The 18340-nt window shown below is 43.5% G+C and overlaps 1 protein-coding gene across 2 annotated transcripts in view; it reads right to left on the reverse strand.

Annotated features, from left to right (window-relative positions):
* Nucleotides 1–18340, reverse strand: part of ADAM12 (ADAM metallopeptidase domain 12) — a 328083-nt gene that overhangs the window by 99623 nt on the left and 210120 nt on the right. For both annotated transcript variants that reach the window (XM_030570288.1, XM_030570289.1), the window contains exons 6-8: nucleotides 11264–11447; nucleotides 3309–3374; nucleotides 2290–2361 (exon numbers count right to left, since the gene is read on the reverse strand). In XM_030570288.1, coding sequence (XP_030426148.1) covers nucleotides 2290–2361; nucleotides 3309–3374; nucleotides 11264–11447 — 322 coding nt within the window. The remainder of the gene's footprint in view (nucleotides 1–2289; nucleotides 2362–3308; nucleotides 3375–11263; nucleotides 11448–18340) is intronic.

Raw genomic sequence — 18340 nt, forward strand, 5'->3', positions numbered from 1 at the left:
AATGAATTTCCAGACAAATTCATCGCAAGTCCAAGTGACTCCTAACATTTCCCTTTGTTGCTGTCACCAATGCAACACAACTGGTGGGAGTGCTAGTGTAGACTTGTAACTAAAATGCCAGTTGCCAGAGTCATTTAATCCTGCTCACAGCAGGTCTCGCTGACAAAGTGGTTCTAATACCAATGGCTACCTTATCTATAATAGAGACTTCACCACTGATAAACATGCACAAGTGCCAGCAATGGCAGGAAATGTTGGGAAAATAAGTCTAGTATGGAGAATACCTAATAGGCCAGGGACTATTCTAGCAGGGTTATGGCTTACAGTCCAAACAAAACCAGGCACATACAGCGTCATTGTCTGATTTGTATGCTTTGCAGTCATTTAGGTAGCAGTGCAATTCACTGAGAGCATAAACTGAAGCTAAAATGAATATAACTTGTAAAATTAGTTTCAAACAGGTAGCAAACAAACTCCCTCCTTCCTTTAATAAGTCAGCAGCACAGTTACAGAACAAGCTGAGTTCTGTCCAGCAGCTTGTTTTTAATCTAGAATTGCCTGACTTTGAGTAATTGTCTTTGAGATACCAGTTGGTAAGTTCTCAGTTAAATCAGACTCAGTCACAATTCCGTTACTGGACTCTCCTAGGTTTTCCAAACATATGGCACAGTACTGTAAGCTTTAATCCCGTTTTACCTGGTGGTTGGTTTGTGTTCAGCAAGCTCTTATTAACAACACTGAACATTGTATGATTCCTTTCATCCTGAAGAATCCTGGTGTATATAGTATATTTAAAAGAAACCACATTAAATACAAGAAATCTAGCTCTACATCTCATTCCTCATCCTCACCTTCAAACTACCATGTGGCTTTGCCCTTACCCACATCTCAACTCTTGTTTCCTGCCATTTGCACAATTTGGGATCTGTGTGCTGCTAATTTTGCTTCCTGTCTTGCTTCTTTCTAACTTACTTCCACAATACCTTATAGCTTTCTCCCTTGCTGGCCCTTATGTCTGGAGTATGTTCCCTACTCCTTTAACCAACTACCCTCTCCTTCTTCAAATCCCTTTTCAAAACCTACCCCTTTCCACAATTTGTCCAACAATTACCCACATTTTCAGGCCAGCCTAATAAAATCTAAAGCCTAAATTGTGGTTCTATCACAAGCCCCGTGTAGGTGGCTGCACATTGGTGAGCCTTCCACATCCATGAGCATTACAAGGAAGGAATGTACCTCAAAAAGTATGTTGGTTCCAGGTAGGCTTTGAGATATTTCGGGTACTGAGTTCACAACTTACTGAATTGAACAGGACACGGTAGGGTAGTTCATACTTTTGCTGCCACTGCTGTTTGGCTGGAGATATTTTTCTGCAAGATTTGGGTACGGGATGAGCACCACATTTGAGAAGTCAACATATGAGAGCAGCAGAAACAGAGAAGCCATGGCTGCTAGTAGACCTGCCCTTGTGTTGATAGTCAACAACAGCTAAGTACTGCAATGGGTACTTTCAGACCTGCATGGAGCTGGCTGGTAGGTGGATTGAGAGGTGACAAAAGATGGGCAAAAGCATTGTGGAATTATGCTAGAACGACTTATTGCACCAATGCAACCTCTGAAGTAGTACTTGCTGTCTACACTAGCATTGCAACAGTACAAAGTGACACACTGGACGACCATATAGTGCACACCGTTGCTCAGAGCAAGGACAGTCACAGTAGTGGGGTATGTTTTTGCATAGTGTTGCAGGCACTTCTGTTTATGGACATGTGGAGCGTAACAGGCATGCAGAGGGGTTGCAATGGTGCTGGCAACATAAAAATGTTCTAGTATAGACAAGGCCACAGAATGCAACAAACTTTCACCCCAGTCACTGGAATGCCCCAGTTGGTCATTACCTAAACAAAGTATCTTTGTCTTGTTACAACTGTGGTTCTTCTCTTGCACTTAGAAATAATTTTGTCAGGTCTAGGTTAATGTTTGTCTTAAAAACTGCATTAACAGAACCTTAGTCATCCCACTGCCACATGCATAGCACCCCCAAACTGTTTCATGGCTGTCCTAGTAAAAATGCTGTGGTGCTGGAAATCTAGGTCTTGCCATTCTTTCTGGCTGACACATTCTCACTGAGAAACCATTTTCTTGTCTTTGCAGGAATGGTGTGTAACAATTTTTGAATTTCAGAAGGCTTTTCCTTCCCAATAAGCCTAGATGGCATAGATTTCACAGCAATACCCCTTGGAAATATTTGTGAGGCTTGAGAAAATGAAATATTTTTGATGCTCTTACCTTATCGACATAGTTTGCAATTTCTATCAGCCTCTGCTTAACTTTTTCCACGTCCTTCCCCTGTCTCTGAAACTTAGAATGTAAAAGAGTAATGCATAATCAGCATTAGTATTGTGACATTTGCCTGCAAAAATCACCTACCACTGGCAGACTGACATTAACATTTGGGGTTTAAATGCATAAAAGGCTAAAGACCCATTGACTTCCGCGGGACTAGGATTTGGCTCAAAATGGCACAAAATTTGGCACAAATTGGACAAAGGGATTTTGTTTTCGAAAAAGATTCTAAAATCCCTTACACTCCTACGCAGAATCTCCCTAGGATTGTTTTTATTGCAAAAATGGAAAGGTTCTTCTTTTAACGGTCTCTGCTATTGCAAGAAAGTGATGTTTGCTATTTACCCAGCAGTGTTCAAGAAGTGGAGTCTGTCACATTTTGAAAGAAAAAATGTAAATTGGAAAACAGTTCGTACCAAGATTTCACATCTTTGGTTTCACTCCAGCCCGTTGAGATATTTTTGACAATCTGTCTTTTATTTGTTTTGAAACCCACTTTGCAAACTGCATACAGTCTTGCTTAATTCAGCATAATTGCCAAACTACAACCATCAACAACACTGAATTATGCTGTTTACTCTAGACAGTGATGGTCTCCAGAGGTCAGAGTTAAATAGTGCATTGGGGGCTCAACCACCTCACTGGGTCATGGCCAGTGAATACTTACAGGCATCCATTTAAATTACTGAAAGAGGTCCCAGATGTTTGTGAGCACTAAATTCCTTCCAAAGTGTTGCAAGGACCATTTTAGCCTTGGAACAAATACTTGTCACCCTTACATTGTTTTTAAATAGTCCTTTCTGTTACTGTAGCCCTACTTAGATGACAAATGTTGTTTTAGCAATGCACAGTATTGGTCTCTTAAGCACAATTGTTTGAACACCATGAAAACTGAACTAAACAATCACCTTCCCTCCAATACTCCCTGTACTAACTGCATCTTTTCTTTAAAACTTTCTTACCTCTCGATTATCTGCAACAATAACAAGCTCCACATATTTTGTTATCTTCAGAGTCTCCCTCTTGTGCTGCCAAAACAAATATAAATAGACATCTGTTTTTGCATCAAATGACCCTGAACACCTGAGTATCAGCTCTCGGTCACCCCAGCAAACACACTGTCAAAGAGAGTTAAAATTTTCCTTCTCAAGCTTCATGCCACTCAATTCTTGGTCTCTTTTCTCCTCTTTACATAACCCTCTCCCTCTTCAATCAGAGGAGAGGATGTTTACATGGCATTCACCCAATCAGCAAGAAAGCTGGGCAGTACAGGTAGGCAAATGGCCTTTCTGTAATTTGTAACCTTCCACCTTGCTCTATTTGAAATGGTCAGTGCCCCTTGCACGATTAAAATCTTTTTTGGTGGAAAGACCTCAGCTGTTTCTTGCAATACTTTCAGAGAAGCACTATGTAACAGCTTGTAATATTTCACATAATGGTCAACTGACCACTTAGCACAAAATTGAGATGTTGAGAACAAAATTAGTCAAGGGACCAAACGACATAAGGAGAAGAAATTCTTGAATTGCCTATACACCAATTCTAAGAGCCTGGGTAACAAACAAGAGGAATAGGAAATGCTCATTTATCAGCATAAATTTGATCTGGTGGATATTACTGAAACTTGGTGGGATGATTCACACAAGTGGAATGTTAAAATCAATGATTTTAACCTATTTAGTAAGGATTGAGTGAGGAAAAAGGAGAGGGAATGGCACTCTATGTTAAAAATGACATTACCTGTTTCCAAGTCACTGATAACTCGGAAGAAAATGAGCTTGAATGGTTAAGGATCAATGTCCTAACAAAGTACACAAGATGGGGTACAAGCTGGTGCCTGCTATAGACCACTAAATCACAGGAACAGGAAAACCGCTTTCTTACACAGCTATCTATAATGTGTAAGGAAAAAGAACTGAGTGATCATAAGGGACTTCAATTTGAGTGATATATGCTGGAAGTCTTATGCTGCTGGCACTAAAACATCTTTGGAATTTCAAAACTTTATAGATGACAATTTCCTAACTCAAAAAGTGTTGCAGCCAGCATGGGGGAATTCTATATTAGACCTAACGGATAAAGAGGAACTGTCAACAGAACTAAAAATCAATAGTAGCTTAGGTATATGTGATCATAACTTGATCACATTTATAATGTGCAAGCAGAAGTCCAGACCAGTGATATATATGTTTGGTGCTTTAACAGAGCCAGTTTCACAAAGCTGAAAATATTTATGAGCCAAATCAGTTGGGAGAAAAAAATTAATCAGAAAAATATGAATGATAATTGGGAATAATTTAAGAACATCTTACCACATGCCCAGAAAAGCCACAATCCCACAGCTGAGCAAGAAGGCTACACTGGTTAAAAAGCAAACCTAGTTTAGACGGAAAGTGAAGGTAGCTTTATAAAATAATGTATAACAAACAGAAGAAAGGAGAAGGTGATAGTAAAGACTATAAATCAGAAGTTAGGAATTGTAGAAAACTTGTAAGAGAAGTCAATGGCAGCAAGAAGAAATTATTGCCTGTAGAGTTAAGGACAATAAGAGGGAGTTTGTTAAATATAATAGGAACAAAAGGAATTCTGACAATGGTACTGGTCCATTAATAGATGGAAATGGTAGAATTATCAATAATACTGCAGAAAAGACAGAAGTGTTCACTAAATGTTTCTCTTCTGTATTTGGGGAAAAAAGAGATGATGCAGTCTCATCATATCAAGATAACACACTTCCCATTCTCTTAGTATGCCTGAAGAATGTTAAACAGAAGCTACTAAAGTTAGACATTTTTAAATCAGCAAGTCCAGATAACTTGCATTCAAGAGCTTTAAGACAGCAGGCCAAACAACTTGCTGGATTGTTCATGTTAATTTTCAATAAATCTTGGAAGACTGAGGAAGTTTCAGAAGACTGGAAAAAAACGAATGTTGTGCCAGTGTTTGAAAAGGGTAAACAGGATGAGCTTGGTAATTACAGCCTTGTCAACCTGACATTGATCACAGGCAAGATAATGGAGCAGTTGTTAAGGGATTCGACTAATAAAGAACTATAGGAGAGTAATATAATTAATACAAATCAACGTGGGTTTATGGAAAATAAATCCTGTCAAACTAATCATATTTTTTATGAGAATACAGTTTGGTTGGTAAAGGTAATAGTGTTGCTGTAATATATTTAGACTCCTGTAAGTCATTTGTCTTGATACCACACCATGTTTTGATTAAAAACTAGACTGATATAAAATTAACATAGCACACATTAAATGGATTAAAAACTGGCTAACTGATGGGTCTCAAAATGTAGCTGTAAATGGGAAATAAGTTCTTGGCCCTACACTATTTAACATCTTTATCAATAACCTGGGAGAAAACATAAACTCATCCTTGATAAAGTTTCCAGAAAACACAAAAATTGAGGTAGTGGTAAATAATGAAGAGGATAGGTCACCATTTAGAGCTATCTGGATCGCTTGGTAAACTGGGTGCAAGCAAACGATATGCATTTTAATATGGCAAAATGTAAATGTATACATCTGGGAACAAAGAATGTAGGTCATACTTGCAGGATGGGGGTGTGATGTTATATGATTAAAATATGACCAGGTAGATCATTGCTGCTACCACTGTTATAAAATTGCAATAAATCTTATACAAAGTTTGTCATGTAACGTGATTTACTGAATATAATTATCCTGTTTGTATGTGTATATCATCTTTGTAGCTGAAGTTATGAATATTGACTACGTACCAATATTTCAAATGTTTTGCTCCTGGGGTGACACCCACCAGGTAGCTTACATCCAGTCTAGCCAGCAGATTGTGAATGGATCATTCAAGTTGCTGACCCATTAATGAGCACAATGGGTCACAGAAGAAGCTTATTCCCACCCAATGGGTCTTCCTGTGGACATTTTAGCCAAAATATGGGTAATGACTGTTTCTATGACTCCTTGAGGCATGCAAGGGCATGTGACACTGGACTCAATCTTGTGCCTGTACTTTTCCACAAACTGTGCTGGGAGCTTTGCTTGGGACAATGAGTTTCCCTCCACATGGGAGAAACTATAAAAAACCCTGGAAAGAGCCATTTTGCCTCTTTCCTGCTCTGACCCCTGGACCACGGACCTATACTAACGGGAGCACTCTAACCAAGGGACTGAGGACCTTCCAAGCTTTAGCAAGCAAGCAGGACCTTGCAAGCCAGCAGTTTATTCCGTCATTGCTTCAAACCTGCTACAAGAACTTTGCAATTATTATATGTATTTGATTTCATTGACCATTTAAACTCTCACCTCTTTCTTTTCTCTTATAAAATACATCTTTAGATATGAGTTACTAAAGGATTGGCAACAGCATGATTATTGGGTAAGATCTGAGTTATATATTGACCTGGATATGTAGCTAGTCTTTTGGGATCAGTGGAACCCTTTCGTTGATGAAATTGGTTTTAAATAACCACTCATCATTAAGTCTAGCATCTGGGTGTTGAAACAAGGATTATGATACCTAAAGAGACTGCATTTCTGACTTCTTGTTAGCCAATGTGGTGAGAAAGAAGCTTACTTTTGTTACTGCTATGGTATACCTTAAGGAAGAATAACCACCAGTTTGGGGTGAGTCTGTTCCATTTCTCAGCAGTTTGTCCTGAATCTAGTATTCTCAGGTGTGACCCACTGAGGCCCGGTGACAGGGGGACTTTATGCTAGGAAGCAGTAACTCTGAAAAAGATTTGGGGGTCCTGGTGGATAATGAGTTGAACATGAGCTCTCAATGTGATGCTGTGGCTAAAAGAGCTAATGAGATCCTGGGATGCATAAACAGAGGAATCTCGATTAGTAAGAAAGAAGTTATTTTATTTCTGTATTTGGCACCAGTGCAACTACTGCTGGAACACTGTGTTCAGTTCTGGTTGTCACAATTCAAGAAGGATGTAGATAAATCGGAGAGGGTTCAGAGAAGAGCCATGATAAAGACTAAAGCATTAGAAAATGGGATTTATAGTGATAGTCTCAAGGAGTTCAATCTATCTAGCTTAACAAAGAGATGGTTATGGTATGAAGTTATTACAGTCTATAATGGCTCTTCAATCTAGCAAAGAAAGGTGTAACATGATCCTATGGCTGGAAGTTGAAGCTAGACAAATTCAGAGTGGAAATAAGGCCTTATTTTTTTAACAGTGAAGTTAATTAACCATTGGAATAATTTACAAAGGTTTATGGTGAATTCTCCATCACTCGCAATTTTAAAATGAAAACTGAATATTTTTCTAAGAGATCTGCTCTAAGAGTTATTTTGGGGATGTTCTATGGCTTGTGCACTCCAGGAGGTCAGATAAGATGATCACAGTGGTCACTTCTGGTCTTAAAGCCCATGAATCTATGACCACTAAGAAACACCAGTGAGGAGGGAATGGGGAGTGAACTAGGGGAGATTTGAAGAGGGGAATCAGTGAATCACATAAATATGGGAAGCTACAAAGAAACATGAACTGCTGGAAAAAATGGATGAGTGGAAGTGATGGATGGAGACGAAAGGTTGCTGAGGCAAAACTGGGAATGGGGAGTAAGATTGGATCTGGACAGACTCAGGGAGAAGGGAGATAATGGGAAAGGGAAAAGAAAGGTAAGCAAAACAGGACAGAGATAAGAATTGTGAAACAAAATATAGAAATACAAGCTTCATCCTAGAGGTTGCAAAATGTTACTGCCTTCATCAATGTTACTAAATTCATCAATGTTTAGTATCCTGCAAAGAAACTTAGAGGAGGAGGATGAAAAATTACTGGCAATTGTAATCTTAATAACTCTATAACTCTGAAGTTTTATACGTTTTATTATAAGCAGATTTTGACATTTAAACCACAGTATCTGTATAATAATCAAACTACAGGTAGAGCAAATGCTCTAAACTCTCTGGGCAGGAGAAATCTATGGCTGAGTGCACCATTTGTGTGAAGTCTGGGGATTTGCATGATTAAGCATCTTGATTTACCTTCCTTTTAAAATCTCTATCCACAAATATTGGGCATGGGTGAAAAGCCACACTACTGAAATAAACAAATGACTACATGTTCCTATGTGTGGCAGAGTTGGTTTCTCTGCCATTGTAGTTTTTAATAGATGTCTGAGACTCATTCTGAGCTGCTGTTCTGAAAATTGCAGATTTGTAAGATGCTTTGGTTTTTCCCAAAGCTAATATTAAGACCATACATGACAGCATAGATGTAAACATGTGAGAAATGCTTGGGCATGCCAATCAATTTAAGCCATCCCAAAGTAAACCTGCTTGGAACAGGGAAGATATAGAAATTGAACAGTTGACTGAGGGGCCCAATCATATGAGCCTGTGGTGACTTATTAGTGTACTGAATCTATTCCTGTGACTTTGCCAGAGGCTGTGTGTGTTCCTCAGATACAATATTTATTTATAAAAAGTACTTAATTATCACTTCTTTCAGCTTGTCTTCTGAAACTAATTGCACTGTGGTGCAATTTATGTCCTGACTTACTCATACTTACAGCATTACAAAAAGACGTAGCAACATATTTACAGCAAATGTACATGTATTTGGAGAAAAAGAAATTTGGTAATGTACTGTTTAATGTTCCTGAAAGGCAAATGAATTTGTTCCAGTACATAAATAACATCCCTTGATGCCATTTAAGCTGTTTTCCTTAACACTGAACTTAATACAAAGACTAAATGAACTAGGTAGGCAATGTGGCTATAAACATTAATATTTCCCATTTAATAAAAACCGTGTGCAGATTTGTGCTACTGTGTTACTCTTGAACATCTCAACCATTCCCTTCTACAATCTCAATCCAAAATGCACGTGAATTTGTGGCAATATTTTTTCCATCTGGTTTGAAAGTTATTTATTTTATACAATTTCCATTAGCTAGATGCATTGAAAGTCAAGGGCATTTTCTTCTACATGAAAACAATTACAAATGATATATTCCTAGAATAAAATGCTGAGAACATGTTCTGTGTGCATAAGATACTTTCCTATTATAATAAAAAGGTTGGTTTAATTTCTACATGTATTATTAGGAAAGTAACATGACTATAGCATTCTCCTTTCCTCCTTGGGTGGGCCAAAAGCTATTCTAGATTGTCAGCTGCTTTCTTTAAGACTGAATTGCAAGTGGCACAGGAATCAAAATGCATTACCAGAATTTTTAATCTGCCTACACTTCTGCACCACCTCATTAATGAAAACAGGGAGGAATTAAAATACAAGCAAGAAAAATGATTAAAGGCCTTGATTTAGCAAAGCACTTAAGCACGTTTAACTTCAAACACATGCTTATGTTCCATTGTCTTTAAGAGAACTTACCATGTGGTTAAATGTTTTGATGAATAGAAGCCTAAGAAACTGGAGAGATTAACTTCATGGACAAAGTGTAAAAGAACTAAACAAGTATCGATTGTCAAAGCAATAAGACTCAGATTGTGAGTGGCCCCTGCGCAGGGCTGGAAGCTACCCAGGGCTCACTCACAATCTGAGGAGCATAAGGCCTGTTGCTCTGCTATTCCCCAGGGAGCAGGATGTTGAAGGCAGCAGGGCCGCCCAGAGGATTCAGGGGCCCTGGGGTCTTCAGCAGCAGGGGACCCCCGTCGCCAAATTGCCGCTGAAGACCCAGCACTTCGGCGGCGGGTCCCGGGGCGGAAGGACCCCCCACCGCCGAAATGCCGCCGAAGACCCGGAGTGGAAGAAGCTCCGGGGGCCCGGGCCCTATGAGAGTTTTCCGGCCCTCTCAGAGCAAGTGAAGGACCCTGCTCCAGGGGCCCCGAAAAACTCTCGTGGGGGCCCCTATGGGGACCGGAGCAAATTGCCTCTCTTGTCCTCCCTCTCTGGGCAGCCCTGGAAGGCAGGGTTGTGACTGCATCCCTTCCCTCTACATCAGTCAATGAAGCAGGGCTGGCACAGCACAGGGAACATTCTGCCTAATGCAAGGAACAAACTGTGCTCCTCCTGTGCACAAGGAGCAGCAGCAAGAGAGAGCACACCCTTGGCAAGGCGCAATTTCCCCAATGCTTCTCCTTGGAAAAAGCCATATTTTGACCTAAGTACGGGAGGAGAAGTGATAGCCTCCTAAATCAGTGGGTTTCAATCTGTGGTCTGCAGATCCCTGGGGGTCCACATACAATGTCTAAGACTTCCAAAGAGGTATGCACCTTCATTCAAAATGTTTAGGCATCTGCAAATGAAAAGAGGTTGAAAACCACTGTCCTAAACCATATGTCCAGGTAGATCCAGAGAGGTATAACACCAGAAGTCATATGATGAACTTTAGAAATGGGAAAATCTCTCTACACTGGAATCTCAATCCCAAGAGAAATGGCAGAAGCTCCATTTGCTGGGCTGTTTAGAACTAGGCTAGGTTAACCATCTGATATTGTAGTGTAAGGAACCATCCAGCACCAGCAAAGAAGAGAGAATTTAGCAGGGTCTTTTCTAATCATCTCTATTTTATTTGATTTAATGATGGTCACCACCTCAAGGTGAAATCTTGGCCCCACTCAGTGGAGCCTCGATTTCACCATCCATGCATTACTTTAAATCAGTGGTTCTCAAATTTTGTACTGGTGACCCCTTTCACATAGCAAGCCTCTGAGTGCGACCTCCCCCCCAAATAAATTAAAAACACTTTTTAATATATTTAACACCATTATAAATGCTGGAGGCAAAGCAGGATTTGGGATGGAGGCTGACAGCTCGTGATCCCCCAGGTAATAACCCTGCGACCCCCTGAGTGGTCCCGACCCCCAGTTTGAGAACCCCTGCTTTAAATGATACACATGTAGTGCAACAATTAATTTTGATCTGGATATTTCACCAATTTCTGGAAATTAGCATAAGGATATCACCAACAATCCACAAACATAAAACTATCTTTCCACCTACCCTCGTAGTGAATGCTTGAGAAGACAGTGGTGTGTCATCAATAGTGATGCCAGAGATGTTGAATTGGTTGCCACAAGATCCAGAGGCTATTTTCAGGTTCTTGGCTTGGTAGATCTTGTGTTCACTTGTAGCATTTTCCAATGGCTCCAGAATGTAGGTTTTATTTTCAAATAAAATGAGTCCCCTGTTTTATAAAAGATCAGAAAATGACACATTGCTTTTAAGTGCTAATGTGTGTTGTTTTCAGCCAACCTACAGGTTTTAATAATGATGATGAAATATGAATACTGATTTATAATGTCAAAACCTACTGGGGTCTGAGACACCTGTGATGTATGTGTCGAGCAGGCATATCGTACTTTACAAGAAGTAAAGCCAGAGAGAAAATACTCCTCCTCTGAAATGTTGTGCTATAGAGCAAAATTACATTTGTGTTTGATGTGTTTTCCATTCTTCCTGCGATGCATCACCACTGCGGAGAGGAGTTACAATGCATCTGCATTGTATCTGGCAAATATTAACGAACAAGAATGTAGTGAAATACTTTTATAAGAAAAAATACACAATTCATTATGATCAGCAACATGTATTATAACTTTTAAAGTGAATGCTGCTGCAAGCAGCAAATCTGCCAGTTCAAAGATGAACCTCAGTATCAAAATGAGTTATCGGATACTGTCTGATAGGGAATTATAATGGAGTCCAGAGGCATTAACCACTGGATTTCTGTTTAATACAATAGACTCCAAGAATAATAATATGCACTGCAATATTACCTGCCACCTAAGAAGCTCAAAGAGTTTTACAAACATTAATAAAGTAACCCTTGCTAAACACCTGAGAGCTACTGTATGTAATGGAGAGATAGTGGCTCAGAAAACAAGTAACTTGATGAAAGTCCCACAGGAAGTCTGTGGAAGAGTCTGGAACAGAACCCGTATTTCCTGGCATCTAGTCCTGCGCCCTGGCCAGAAAACCACTCTCCTTTTATACTTCTTACAGCTCACATAAAAAGGGTTATTACATTGGATACTGTCCTGCCACATTCACTGCAAGAGCAAATTCCCCTACCTAAGGGAACCCCCACTGGTGTCAGAGCGCTACTATAGTGCTCTTACACCACCTCCAACTTACTCCCCGCTGCATAGGGAGTGTGACCAGAGTGTGCCAATGCCCCAGCAATCTCTAGTTGCTGGAAAAGCCCCTCCGGGGTTATTGGTGGCTAGTGTAAAGTACAATAGCCTCATACTATGATAATATCATTTGAGCTGATAGTCAAAGCTGCCCGTGTAAGGTCGTACCACAGAATCAAAAGGTTGCTCTAATTTATATCATGGACCAGACTGGCATGAAATTGACACAGACGGGCATAAAGGTGGTTTAGAAGCCAGGACTCCAGCTTCAAGATGGAAGTTAAAGTAGGAAGAGAGAGTATGACATTTAGCTATTTTTCATATTAGATGGTATTGCAAAGTGCTTTACAATGAGTTGCATCCTTAGTGCAGTGACTACATCAGGGGTCGGCAACCTATGGCAGGTGTGCCATCCCGATTGTTAATGGCACGCTGCTGCCTGCCAGGGTCCTGGCTGCTGGCACCACTCAATCCGCTGCCGAACCCAGGCCAGCAGCAGGCTGGGAGAGGCCGATGGCCAGGACCCCGGCAGGCAGCAGCTTGACATTAAAAAACCTGCCCGGGCCAGCCTGCTCTTCTTCGCCCCTGCCCCCCACTCTCTCCTGCGGGGCAGGGGGCAGAAGCTTGGTCCTGCCGGCTGCTGCTGCAGGGCAGCCTCCACCAGCAGCCAAACTCCCTCCTCCCCCACCACTTCCCCCAGCGTTCTAGATTCCTGCCCCTTCTCCTCTCCCTCCCTGTGGCCGAACAGCTGGTGGCCCTGGAGAGGGAGCAGGAGAAGTGGAGCCGGAACTGCAACTGCAATGTGCTCACTGCTCTGGAGAAGAGGAAGGGTCTTGGGGAAGAACGATGGAATCAGGGCATATCTCCTCCAGCCCTCTGCTGTGAGCCGCTCCAGGCAGGGGGTTGGGAGCATCCCCACAACTCCAGCCCGCACCCCCAGCCCCCTGCCCTGACTCCTGAACCCTCCACGCCTCCCCAAGCCCTCTGTCCTGACTCCTGAACCCTCCATGCCTCCCCCAGCCCTCTGTCCTGACTCCTGAACCCCTCATGCCTCCCCAGCCCTCTGGCCTGAGCCCTGCACCCCTCCACATCCCCAGGCCCCTGCCCTAATCCCTGTACCCCCCTCACACACACCCAGCCCCCTGCCTAACTCCTGCACCCCCTACGATCCCAGCCCTTACTCTGGCACTCCCCACACATACCCAGCTCCCACACAGTCCATGCCCTGACTCCTGCCCCCCTCACACACCTCCATCCCCGCCCTGACTCCTGTACCCCCCCACATACCTAGCCCCTCCACACCCCATGCCCTGACTCTTGCACCCCCTACGCTCCCCCTGAGTACCAAATGGAAACTCCTACATCCCCCCATTCCCACCTGGACCCCTCACACCAAATGGGAGCTGCCCAGGTAAGTGCTCCACACCCAAACCTTCTGCCCCAACTCAGAGCCCCCTCCCTCATTCTAGCTCCTGGCCAGACTCTACACCCCAACACCCAGCCTGCTCAGTGCACTCCTACCCTCAGTTCAGTGCAGAGAGACAGAGGAAGAGATGGGCTAAAACCAGGGAGAAGGTAGGCACCCACTGTATGTGGGCAGGGCTGGGACCCCAGATAGGCAGCGGGCTGAGTGGGGCTGGCAGCCGGGACCCTGGCTCGCAGGAGCCGGCGGACGGAACCCAGACCGGCAGAGGGCTGAACCACTCAGCCCACTGCTGGTCTGGGGTCCCGACCGCCGGTCCCGCTCAGCCTGCTGCCGGTCTGGGGTTCCGGCTGCCGGCCCCTTGCCAGCCAGGGTCCCAGCCGCAGGCCCCGCTCAGCCCGCTGCCGGCCCAGGTTAATGGAAACCATGCCGGCAGCAGGCTGAGCGGGACAGCAGAGTAAGATCAGCATTTTAATTAATTTTAAATGAAGCTTCTTAAACATTTGAAAACCTTGTTTACTTTACATTACGACAATAGTTTAGTTATATAATATAAGACTATAGAGACCTTCTAAAACTTTTTAAAATGTATACTGGCACACGAAACCTTAATTAAAGTGAATAAATGAAGACTTGGCACACCACTTCTGAAAGGTTGCCGACCCCTGGACTACATAACAGTAAGCAGAGGATAAAAAACCAATTGAATTCTCTGAAACAGTGAACACAAAGCTTTGGCTATTTGAACCTGCTCTTATTGAGAAAGGTGATGCTAGGCAGGGCACTGGAGATAGTTTGTTCCTTTCTCAGGTCCATTTGCTAATTAAGGGTTACAGTAGGGGAAAACCTGTCAGGCAGTATCAAAAGGCAGCAGAGAGATTGTTGAAGAGTTACAGCACATGACATCAGGAGATCAGGTTTTACTGGGTTACAGTGTAACAAAAGCAAATCAGCTCTCCACAGTTTCTTCTTCTGTAAAATGGGGATAACATTTACCTAACAAGGCTGTTGTAAGGCTTAATTAAATAGAACAGAGGTTGGCAACCTTTCAGAAGTGGTGTGCCGAGTCTTCATTTATTCACTCTGATTTAAGGTTTCGTGTGCCAGTAATACATTTTAATGTTTTTAGAAGGCCTCTTCCTATAAGTCTATAATATATAACTAAACTATTGTTGTATGTAAAGTAAAGAAGGCTTTTAAAATGTTTAAGAAGCTTTATTTAAAATTAAATTAAAATGCAGAGCCCCACGGGACCAGTGGCCAGGTCCCAGACAGTGTGAGTGCCACTGAAAATCATCTCAAGTGCCGCCTTTGGTACACGTGCCATAGGTTGCCTACCCCTGAAACAGAACCTCAGCTGAAAAGCACTACAAAAATGCATAGTATAATTAATTTTTACCATAACTGTAAAATATGGAGTTTTAATCCCTGAACACTGGCAAAGTTAAAGCAGAAATAATTGCATTCTGCTTGCCTAAAATTCCTGTGAAAGCTGGAACTGACTATGACATTCTTCTTTAATTCCTGACCTAACCTGCTGTGTACTGTCCATGTGTGCTGGGAAGTAGCTGTCATTTTTTCAGCCTAGAGCTGGCTTCATTTCAGTGGTGTGTCTTCGTTGTGCATATGAAGTGTATACTCTTCATATGTTTGTACTTGTGATAAAGGTGCTCTGTACATATAAGATATTATACTTATTATGTCAGGATGGATCTCAGCATGTTTCCTGAGCCAGTACGTGAAAAGTGTCCCAAAAGATTGATGAACGCTATAAATGCGGATTTTAAGAAATAATAACAATAAAAACCAGAATTATTAGGAAAACAGTAATTAAAAGAAAAAATGAAGTAAATCAAAGCCCATGCCTCATAATCAATTAAATACAATTTGGTGCCAAGCTGACAGCACAGTTTTAGGATAAAACAACTGCAACTGTGGTTCAGCCTGCTCAACCAAAGGTTCATTTCTGTTAATGCTAATGATCTTTACTTTGAGGATGAAGATTGGGTTTTTCACCATATTAAAAAGTCTGTGTAATATCCTCCACAAGAAGATCTTTATGAGAGAGAGGCATAATTTTCTGCTCTGAACAAAACCAGGGTCCAATAAATCCTTCATTTGCCTCTCCCTCGGTAGCCTTTGGCAAGTCACTTGAGGCTCATATTTACCCACCACACAGGCATGTTTTGTGGACTGTTAAACCTTTAGAAAAACAATTTGAAGATTAAAAGCATCAGATATGGGTATTAAATTTCTACAGCAACCCACATAGCTGAGGCTGAGATGCACTGTTTTGGAGCATATATAATTCAGTGATAACCATTTCCCCCAAGAGCTTTACACCTTCGTTGTTTGAGATGGGCAATTCTGACTATAATGAGGTGGTGTGGTGCCCCTCCTCCTCAGGGAGGGTTGAGCCCCGCCGGATGCCAGAAGGGGCAGGGCCACAGGACACTGGACCCACCCCTCAGAGGGTCAGGAGGCAATCCGGAAGTATAAAAGCCGACTCCGTTGAGGCAGCGCTCCGTTGAGGCCCAGCCGCCGTCAGGAGCAGACCTGCCAGAGGGTGCTCGTGACTGGGAGGCTGCTGAGGCCCAGGGTAGTTGCCTAGACGGGCCGGAGCTTCCCCGCGCCCACTACGAGGAGGGACTGCCGGAGCCGCCCCATCCCTGCTGTTACCCCGAGGAACCCCCGGAGCAGGCCTGGCCGGACTTCCCAGAGGTACTGCCAGATCTACCACCCAGCCCCAGCCGGGAGGGGCCCATGCTACTGGACTTCCCAGGGGCTGACGCCACTGATCTGGTAGGCCCAGAGGGGGGAGAATTGGAAGTGGCCCAGGGGCAGCCGACCCCAGTGAGGCTGCAAGTGTACTGGAACCCATGTCAGTGTGTTGCGGCCAGGATCCCCACCGACAGCAGCCAGTCTTGGCCGCCGCTAGGACCCCGGGCTGGAACGCAGTGGAGTGGGAGGGCCTGAGTTCCCCCTGCCACCCTCTCAAGGGTGGCAGACTCCCCCTCCCCCTGGCCTGAGGAGGCCATTAAGACTAGTTTGTTTGCTCAGCCCTAAGCCAAAAGGTCTGAGCTTAGTGACTCCGTGGTTGGCGCCCCGCCCTGAACTTAGGGCTGGGCCCCCTTAAATTGTACTGTTGCTCAGCCCTGCAGCAGAGGGCCTGAGCTCCCACCTAAACTCTGTATTATTGCTCAGCCCTGAAACAGAGGGTCCTGAGCTCCTAATTGACTGTATTGCTGCTCAGCCCAGGAACAGAGGGCCTGAGGTTTCAATTGACTATACTTGTTGCTCAGACCCTGAGCCAAGTGGGCCTGAGCCTCTACAACTGTGTGTTTGGTGCCCGCCCCGACTCAGGGGCTGGGCCCCCTCAAACTGGTACCACTGCTCGGTCCTGCACCAAAGGACCTGAGGCAGGCCTGAACCGTTGTTTGCTCAGCCCTGAGCCTCTACAACTGTGTGTTTGGTGCCCGCCCGACTCAGGGGCTGGGCCCCCTCAAACTGTACCACTGCTCGTCCTGCACCAAAGGATCTGAGCAGCCTGAACCGTTGTTTGCTCAGCCCTGAGCCAAGAGGGCCTGAGCCTCTACAACTGTGTGTTTGGTGCCCGCCCGACTCAGGGGCTGGGCCCCCTCAAACTGTACCACTGCTCGTCCTGCACCAAAGGATCTGAGCAGCCTGAACCGTTTGTTTGCTCAGCCCTGAGCCAAGAGGGCCTGAGCCTCTACAACTGTGTGTTTGGTGCCCCGCCCGACCCAAGGGCTGGGCCCCTTTAAACTGTGCCACTGCTTGGCCCTGCATCAAGGGGCTCGAGTGGCCTCAGCCCCAGGACTGAGGGCCTGAGACCCCGAGCTGACTTTCTATTTACTCCGCCCTGTAGCACAAGGCCAGAGTTCCAAGCGACTGTGCAGCGTCACCTAGCCCTGACAAAAAGGCAGACTCGGACAGCGTGTAGTGAGGCCGGTGTGGCTCCCCTCCTCCTTAGGGAGGGTCGAGCCCCGGCCGGGCACCGTTACACTGATATTCTACAGCATTGGCAGCTATGGAACAATAATGCTACACAACGCTTAGGTATTGTTTCTAAACTATACAGATTACTAAAAGTAAGATAATACATGTTATATTTTGCATTAAACTCACACAAAGTCCTTATTTGTACTATACAATTAGTTAAAAACCTCTCACTTCTCCATCAGCATAATGATCACAGACGTTTATCAAAGAAGTTGCTCACACTGTACAATGCACAAGTTGCAAGTGGTAGTATCATTACTACAGCTTCCCCAGTGTATTATTTTGTAATCTCAATCATTGTCCAAAGTCACTCAATAACCACTATTTCCCTTCCATTGTATTTTCCCCAGAAGCAGGAAATGTGAATGCAAGTGAAGAGGAGACACCTAATTAAGTGACTAATCTCATTCTCCAACTAAAGTACTGAGACTGGAACCCTCAATTCACTGTGCCACTGAAATACCCATCTGGAATGAGAATACAACCTTTTAAGAACAACTT

Source organism: Gopherus evgoodei, chromosome 7 (assembly GCF_007399415.2).
Source record: "Gopherus evgoodei ecotype Sinaloan lineage chromosome 7, rGopEvg1_v1.p, whole genome shotgun sequence".
Lineage (NCBI taxonomy): Eukaryota > Metazoa > Chordata > Testudines > Testudinidae > Gopherus > Gopherus evgoodei.